A 9,355-nucleotide genomic window follows, 5' to 3' on the forward strand; every position below is an offset into this window, starting at 1 on the left:
AAAGATGCTACCAGAAAACTACTAGAGCTAATCAAAGAATTTGGTAAAGTAGCAGGATACAAAATTGATGCACAGAAATCTCTGGCATTCTTCCTTTTTTCTTTCCTGCGGTACACAGGCCTCTCACTGTCATGGCCTCTCCCGTTGTGGAGCACAGGCTCTGGACTTGCAGGCTCAGCGGCCATGGCTCATGAGCCTAGCCACTTCACAGCATGTGGGATCTTCCCGGACCAGGGCACGAACCCGTGTCCCCTGCATTGGCAGGCAGACTCTCAACCACTGTGCCACCAGGGAAGCCCTCTGGCCTTCTTATACACTAATGATGAAAAATCTGAAAGTGAAATTAAGAAAACACTCCCATTTACCACTGCAACAAAAAGAATAAAATATCTAGGAATAAACCTACCTAAGGAGACAAAAGACCTGTATGCAGAAAATCATAAGACACTGATGAAAGAAATTAAAGATGATACAAATAGATGGAGAGATATACCATGTTCTTGGATTGGAAGAGTCAACATTGTGAAAATGACTCTACTACCCAAAGCAATCTACAGATTCAATGCAATCCCTATCAAACTACCATTGGCATTTTTCACAGAACTAGAACAAAAAATTTCACAATTTGTATGGAAACACAAAAGACTCTGAATAGCCAAAGCAATCTTGAGAACGAAAAATGGAACTGGAGGAATCAGGCTCCCTGACTTCAGACTATACTACAAAGCTACAGTAATCAAGACAGTATGGTACTGGCACAAAAACAGAAATATAGATCAATGGAACAAGATAGAAAGCCCAGAGATAAACCCACGCACATACGGTCACCTTATCTTTGATAAAGGAGGCAAGAAAATACAGTGGAGAAAAGACAGCCTCTTCAATAAGTGGTGCTGGGAAAACTGGACAGGTACATGTAAAAGCATGAAATTAGAACACTCTCTAACACCATAGATAAAAATACACTCAAAATGGATTAAAGACCTAAATGTAAGGCCAGACACTATCAAACTCTTAGAGGAAAACATAGGCAGAACACTTTATGACATAAATCACAGCAAGATCCTTTTTGACCCACCTCCTAGAGAAATGGAAATAAAAACAAAAATAAATAAATGGGACCTAATGAAACTTAAAAGCTTTTGCACAGCAAAGGAAACCATAAACAAGACAAAAAGACAACCCTCAGAATGGGAGAAAATATTTGCAAATGAAGCAACTGAGAAAGGATTAATCTCCAAAATTTACAAGCAGCTCATGCAGCTCAATAACAAAAAACCAAACAACCCAATCCAGAAATGGGCAGAAGACCTAAATAGACATTTCTCCAAAGAAGATATACAGATTGTCAACAAACACATGAAAGAATGCTCAACATCACTAATCATTAGAGAAATGCAAATCAAAACTACAATAAGATATCATCTCACACCAGTCAGAATGGCCATCATCAAAAAATCTACAAACAATAAATGCTGGAGAGGGTGTGGAGAAAAGGGAACACTCTTGCACTGTTGGTGGGAATGTAAATTTATACAGCCACTATGGAGAACAGTATGGAGGTTCCTTAGAAAACTACAAATAGAACTACCATACGACCCAGCAATCCCATTCCTGGGCATATACCCTGAGAAAACCATAATTCAAAGAGAGTCATGTACCAAAATGTTCATTGCAGCTCTATTTACAATAGCCAGGACATGGAAGCAACCTAAGTGTCCATCAACAGATGAATGGATAAAGAAGATGTGACACATATATACAATGGAATATTACTCAGCCATAAAAAGAAACGAGGGCTTCCCTGGTGGCGCAGTGGTTGAGAGCCCGCCTGCCAATGCAGGGGACACGGGTTCGTGTCCCGGTCCGGAGGATCCCACATGCCTCGGAGCGGCTAGGCCCGTGAGCCATGGCCGCTGAGCCTGCGTGTCCGGAGCCTGTGCTCCGCAACGGGAGGGGCCACAACAGTGAGAGGCCCACGTACCGCAAAAACAAACAAAAACAAAAAAACAAACAAACAAAAAGAAACGAAATTGAGTTATTTGTAGTGAGGTGGATAGACCTAGAGTCTGTCATACAGAGTGAAGTAAGTCAGAAGGAGAAAAACAAATACCGTATGCTAACACATATATATGGAATCTAAGAAAAAAAAATGTCATGAAGAACCTAGGAGTAAGAGGGGAATAAAGACACAGACCTACTAGAGAATGGACTTGAGGATATGGGGAGGGGGAAGGGTAAGCTGTGACAAAGTGAGAGAGTGGCATGCACATATATACACTACCAAACGTAAAATAGATAGCTAGTGGGAAGCAGCCGCGTAGCACAGGGAGATCAGCTTGGTGCTTTGTGACCGCCTGGAGGGGTGGGATAGGGAGGGTGGGAGGGAGGGAGACGCAAGAGGGAAGAGATATGGGAACATATGTATAACTGATTCACTTTGTTATAAAGCAGAAACTAATACACCATTGTAAAGTAATTATACTCCAGTAAAGATGTTAAAAAAATAGTAATTTTCTCAACAAACACCAGGGTCCTACTGTAGAGCACAGGGAACTATATTCAACATCCCGTGATAAAGCATCATGGGAAAGAATATGTGTGTGTGTAACTGAGTCACCTTGCTGTACAGCAGAGATTAAATACAACATTGTAAATCAACTATACTTCAATAAAATGTTTTTGAAAGGTAATTTTCTCATACATCTACTAATGAATACCACATAGCTACTGTGTTTATGTTTATTACCCTGCAAATTCCCACAGTTGAAATACGCAATTTTTCTATTTTTAACTATAATAAATATAGCCATTTGCATTTGCAAACTTTTCTTAAAGGTAATCAAAATATATTTGGGGTCATTATCTTACAGGACAGCAATTCCGTTCTGATTGACTTATTTCCTAAACAGTATTTCCTTCTGCTTCTTCACTCTTCCTTCCCCGGGCTGTGCACACCCACCGCACACACCCAGTTCATTTCTGTGTCCCCTGCACCTAGCACATTACCTCGTAGAGCACTGGCACTCAAGTGCCTGCTGAATGGGTCATCCTTTTATTTTTTTATAATCCAGAAACATCTTTCCGGATTTAGAGTTTAGGCAATCTTGGGCAAGTCAGTTAAACTTTCTGCACCCAGATGAATTGGCTGCTCAAAAGGAGAATCACTGCTTAGAAGCAGCTAACTCTATATTTGACAAACTGTATTAGACAAACTAACTTTTAAGTCCTTTCTGAGTAGTTATCAGTGGGAATCTTTTTCTCAGGAGGAATCCTTAGCAGCTAATAAAGAAATCTGTAGAAGGCATCACAAATATTTTGTCAATGTGGACATCACAGGCATTGTAACTACCAAAATTAAATATTAAACTTTCCCTAGGAAAAAAACCCCAGCCATTTAGAAGCACGGCTGTGAAAGGACAGTCAACTTCTCCAAGAACTACTTGGAGAGGACACATTTCCTGGAAAAAAAATTATCTTTTATATCTGATAATTTTCAGAGACGTTTTTAAATATTAAAAGTTATCAAACTTTATGTCAAATTCAATTTTAACTTAATATTTTATGCCAGGGAGAAGGTTCCTTTTTATAACTTCCTGGAAACATTTTTAAAAACTAATAAATATTAAGAGCACTTGTAATTACAGACCATTTTCTCTCTCCCACCTTCTCCCAGAGTGGCACACGCAACAGATAATTTTATGTTTCACAGCTTCTTCCATGAGAGTAGACAAGAAAGATGTTACTATCTCCACTTTATATACAGGAAAAGTGAAGTTTTGAGAGGTTTAAAAATTCTCTGCTCAAGATTCGACGACTCCAGACGTAGAAACTTCTGCTAACTCGCTCTACAGCTGCTTAATCTTCATCTACAGCAAGATGATATTGGACCAGAAGAGGTCACTTCTTGCTCTAAAATTCTAGATCGAAACATGTTCTTACCAACACTGTTGCCATGAGAGCTGAAATACACATACACTGAAGAGTAATAAATAACTGTCTTCTTTATTTTTTGCTAATCAAGCCAAGAAAAGCTTGTCACATACTCCACTGACAGATCTTTTCTACTATTCCCCAACATTCAAAAATTTGGCTGTCCTCTCATGATACATTCGTCACTTCTTAACAAATATTTGAGCTTCTAATTCTAACAAGGAAAGATACTCCCTTGAGTGAGATAACAGAACAGTAATTTGCTGTTTCACAGGATGCTGACCTGCAAAGTGCAGAGGTCAAAGTACCTGACCGTTAACAAAAAAAGGAAGGAAAGAAAAATCACTATGAAGAAACTTTCTGGGCATGACTGTAAAAGCATAATTTCCATAATCTTAAGAATGAATAATTCACTGCCTTTCTGAACTAAGATTCCTCATCTGGCGGACAGAACACAGATAATAATCTGACTATTCTCTCTGCTTCCTAAGCCTGGGGCACAGCTAGATCCATTCTAGAAGCAAAGAAGAGAAGTTAATTCATGACATTCAATGGATGCCTTAGGGCAGTGGGCCTAGCGCAGGTCTGAGGCTGCCAGGGATTCTGTGCACTGGGAAACAAAATGCAAACGTTCAGCACAATTAGTACTTGTATTGAATATTTTTAAAGAAAAAGAATTAATTCTGTTGGCCTAAAATTTTTCAACTCTCCCACAGTATAAACATCCACTACAGTTTCAACGTCACCATCTCATTCACAGTATTGTCTGTGAAATGCATCAAACACTAGTCCAACGCCGAAGTGAACAAAACGCTGCTCTCTTACTAAAATAATCGGTAGTCTGCTGTCGCTACTCACTGAGCACCTACACGCTCCACGAGCTGGGCTCACGGGCGGTAAACAAGCACAAGGCAAACTATTTACAGGGGAACAAAAGGCGCCGCTCCGTACCTGCTCGCCGCTCCCTCCCAGCATCCAGCCCTGCAAGGCCCCCCGACGGAGGCGCGCCAGGTGCATTCACTCCCACCGCGCGGGGCCCCGTCCTAGACCCCAGGGACAAGACAGGGGGCGAGGGGACAAGTCCTGCTCCCCAGGAGCTGACACCCACTAGGGTGGGACGGACCATAATTCAGCAAGTCATTTCTGGTCGTGCTGAGTGCTGTGCAAGGATTCAAACCAGGCGACAGGATGGAGTGACTCCAGGGAACGAATCAAGCTGAAGAAGCGGCAGAGCCCAGCTCAGGAAAGGGGTTCGCGGTCCAGTCCGGCCGCTCCCCTGAGACGCCCTTTCAAAAGCTGTTTTCCCCCCCGCGCGGAAGCGAGGGCAGAACAGTGCCCGCCTCTGGGCTGTCGGGGCGTCCGGGGGACTGGGGGACGGCGACCTACGCGGGGCGCTGCGGGCTGGGGGAGCCCTGCGCCCCCGCCCCGACCCCACCCGCTAGGCCGCCCCGACGGGCCGGCGCCCCCCGACCTGGCCTCCCCTTCCCGCCCGTCCCCGCGCCCCCGCCCCCAGCCCGGCCCGCGACCCCCTCCCGCCAGGCCCCGGCCAACGCCCGCGCCCCCAGTGCTCCCGGCCCGAACCGCTATCCGCCCGCCACTCACCGCCGTCAGGTCCGGCAGCCGGTCCCGCATCCCCGCGGGCCGGGCGCCGCGCGCCGCCGCTCAGGCCTGCCCGGCGCCGCCTCCGGCCGGCCGCGACCTCTCGGTGGCCCCGCCGCCGCCTCAGCCCGCCGGTCTCCGTCCCCTCCGCCGGCGCTGCCACGGCAACCGCGCCGGCGCGCTCTGCGTACGCCCGGCCCGCGCCGCGCCCAGGCCCACGCAGACGGCGGGAGCCTTCCTGCGGGAATGCCGCGGCCCGAGGGGCGGGGCCCGCCGGGGAGGGGAGGAGCCTTGGCGGGGTGGGCGGGGACTATCGGGGAGGGAAGGGGCCGGCCAGAGAGGGGAAAGAGGCGGGGCGTCTTAGGCCGGGACAGGGACAGGACCTGGTGGGGGAAAGGGCAGAACCTCACTGAAAGTGGAGGGGCGGGGCCTGTTGAGGAAAAGGCGGGGCTGGCCATGGAGGGGCGGGGCCCGGCCGAGCTGCGTTCTGGCGGCCTCTTAGCCTGGTCAATTAGATGCACCTTTTACCCTTCTTGATTGCTTTTGTGTTTTCGCATTCATTTTATTTATTTTAAAAATTCGTGGTAAATTTGGTGACAAATTTAGCAAGCCTATGGAGATGAGCTGGGTGCAGCTTTGCATATGCGTATTCTGAACATAGGCCTTCTCTTTAAGGCTTCATACCAGCCTTTTGTGTGAATAAAGGACAAGAGATAAAGTAAGGCCTATAATGCTTAACGAACATAACAAAGAATATAACTTAAAATGGCATGGGATGGTGATATGCAGGGACTCAGGCCTTGGGATGCAGTTCTAGTGGAGAAATAGGATACAGAAGCAGATAAATAAATAAGCAAAGAAAATAGGGGCATGCACTTGGAGGAGAGCTGAAAGAGGGCTGGCTACGTCAGAAAGGTGGGCACAAGAGGCGCCAGAGTTTAGGCCAACAAAGTTAGAGGGAACAGTCCCCAAGACCACTCTCACTTCTGACACCAACTACAAGTTCTGGGGGTTCCCCCAACCACACTCAAGTTCAATAATTCACTGGAGGGACTCAGAATTCACTAAAAACTGCAGTGCTGACAGGGTTTATCACAGGGGAAGGATACAGATTAACATCAGCGAAGGGCAGAGGTGCATGGGGGGAGACCGGCTGCACCAAATGGGAGGCTTCTGTTGTCTTCTCCTTGGGCAGTCAGGGCACATTACTTTCAAGCATTGATGTGTGTCAATATACACGAAGTCACCAACCAGGAAATCTCACCCAAGCCACCAAATTCTGAGTTTTTATTGGGGCTCCATTGCATAGGCATGACATGATTACCCTCCTGGTTGATCTAAGTCTCCAGGTTGACCTGTACCCATGTACCCCAAAAGTCCCATCCTAAATCACATGGGCGCTCTCTGGCTAGTCCAAAGGCCCCCAGGCAAACACATACTACTTCCAGGAGTGAGAGCAAAGGACAGATTGCTTTTTGGACAAGGTTAAATTCTTTACTACCTCCTTGAATAGGTGGCTTTTGTGCTATGATCTAAGGTAAAGAAAGCAGCCATAAGAAATATATTTGAGAAGAGTCTAGACAGAAAAAGCAGGGAATTTGGGGTTTGGTTCTGGGCATGATTGGGTTCTTGGATTAGAGTAGGGGAGCAGGGGAAGCAGAGACTAGACAGTTTAGAAACCAAAGATAGGGACTTAAACTTGGGTGGACCAGGGGCAAATTTGTCTCTTCTTCATTTATGACTTTGTTATGTTTTTCATAATTTAAATCAAAATCAATAATTTGATGGATATGGGTTGAACAAAAATCCTCCCTTTTGACGAAGCAATTAAAATGAGGTGTGAGCAGGGGGTGAGGCGGCAGCAATTGTACAGAGCTTTTCTGAGACTGGAGTTAATATAAAGGGGGTAAAACTGAGCGAGGGTAGAAAAACACCTGGTCCTGGACACAGCATTTGAGCTCCTGTGTCAAGCAGTACTTGAAACCCACATACCGCAGGACTTTCACGAGCCAATGAATTCCTTTTTCAGTTTTTTCACTTAGAATGAAGACATCCTAATACATTGCTGTGAGAATTTACAGACTAAGAGGTAAGCTACTTCTGAAATGTAAGGTCCCAGGGAATAGGGGCTTTGGTCTGTTTTGTTCACTATTGTGTCTCCGATTCCTACAAAATGTCAGGCACATTGTAGGCACTCAATACACAATTTGTAAAATAAAATAATAGATGTTCAAAAACTCTAATTCAAAAAGATACATGCACCCCAATGTTCATAGCAGTACTATTCACAATAGCCAAGACATGGAAGCAACCTAAATGTCCATCAACAGAGGAATGGATAAAGAAGATGTGGTACATATATACAGTGGAATACTACTCAGCCATTAAAAAAGAATGAAATAATGCCATTTGCAGCAACATGGTTGGACCTAGAGACTATCATACTAAGTAAAGCAAGTCAGAGAGAGAAAGACAAATACCATATGGTATCACTTATATGTGGAATTTGAAATATGATGCAAATGAACTTACCTATGAAACAGACACAGACTCACAAATATAGAGAAGAGACTTGTGCTTGCCAAGGGGGAGGGGTGTGGCAGAGGGATGGCTTGGGAGTTTGGGATTAGCAGATGCAAACTATTGTATATAGGATTGTATATACAATTGTATACTGTATATTGTAACAAGGACCTTCTGTATAGCACAGGGAACTATATTCAATATCCTGTGATAAAGGAAAAGAATATGAAAAAGAATATATATATATATGTAACTGAATCACCTTGCTGCACATCAGAAATTAACACATTGTAAATCAACTATACTTCAATAAAATTAAAAATAATAATAATAATAATAGATGTCCAGTCCTGGCTTTGAATCCCAGTTCTGCTATTTACTCTCTGTGCAACTTTGGACTGTGAAAATTAATAAAGGGAAACCTCACTAAAATGGAGTCAAGAGGCCAGAGGGGGTGCTCTCACTCAATGTCAATACAGATCCCAGCAGGAAGAGATGGTACCTCACATCCCCTGTGGGAAGTGACATTACTACCACCAGCGAGAGGAAGATTTTCTCTTGGCCTGGCAACAGCTCAGCCAGTGAGAGACCATCACACCTCAGCCAATGAAAGCCACTGTATTTCAAATTCCCAGTTTCTTCCAACGGACTTTTTGTTCATAACAGCCCCTCCCAAGTTCCCCTTCTCCTCTATAAGAGTTTCCTTTCTTTTGTTTTACCAGACTTGCTTGTAGGTTGCCATAGTTGCACATCCCAAATTGAAATTCTTTGCTGCTCAGGAATAAACCCATTTTGCTGGTAAAATAACTGACTTTTATAGTTTCAGGTTAACAGGACAAAAAGACTAATTTCTCTAAGCCTCAATTTTCCTGCCTGTGAAGAGGTGAAAAGGCAGCTTTCAAGCTGAAAGGCTGTGACTTTCCCATTTTGACCCCACTATGCCTCCAGCGACTGATTCACCCTACTCATTTGCCCTCTTAATTGCAAACAATAAGTATGAATGATGTCTGTTTAATCAATTTATGCTTATTACTCTTAGAAGCAATTAACAAGTAATAGAAATCTAAACTACACATGGTAAAATGTGTTACAAATTTTAAAAACCGATTGAAAAGTTATATCTGGTTAGCAACAGCAGAAAAAATTACTCAGGAAAATTAGCCTTCGTAGAAAGAATCATTAACATAGAATTAACTTCCTAAAAATGCACACTGCAAAATTTGCTCTTTAAAAATTGATGAAAGCATCAAATCTTAACAAACCTTAGGTGTGCAAAATGAAGCCCGGAGAAACTGCACTG

The 9,355-nt window shown here is 44.2% G+C and overlaps 1 protein-coding gene across 6 annotated transcripts in view; it reads right to left on the bottom strand.

Moving 5' to 3' along the window:
• STX2 (syntaxin 2) overlaps nucleotides 1-5,769 on the bottom strand; it is a 45,338-nt gene extending 39,569 nt beyond the window's left edge. For 2 of the 6 annotated variants that reach the window (XR_011377951.1, XM_070046982.1), the window contains exon 1: nucleotides 5,536-5,769. Coding sequence is in view for 5 of the 6 variants with exons in the window: in XM_070046982.1 (XP_069903083.1) it covers nucleotides 5,536-5,565 (30 nt within the window). In the remaining variant the exon portion in view is untranslated. The remainder of the gene's footprint in view (nucleotides 1-5,535) is intronic. The other 4 variants (XM_030859951.3, XM_070046981.1, XM_070046980.1 and 1 more) reach the window with 3 other exon arrangements.
• Nucleotides 5,770-9,355: the final 3,586 nt, after the last annotated feature.

The sequence above is a fragment of the Globicephala melas genome, chromosome 13, assembly GCF_963455315.2.
Source record: "Globicephala melas chromosome 13, mGloMel1.2, whole genome shotgun sequence".
Taxonomy (NCBI): domain Eukaryota; kingdom Metazoa; phylum Chordata; class Mammalia; order Artiodactyla; family Delphinidae; genus Globicephala; species Globicephala melas.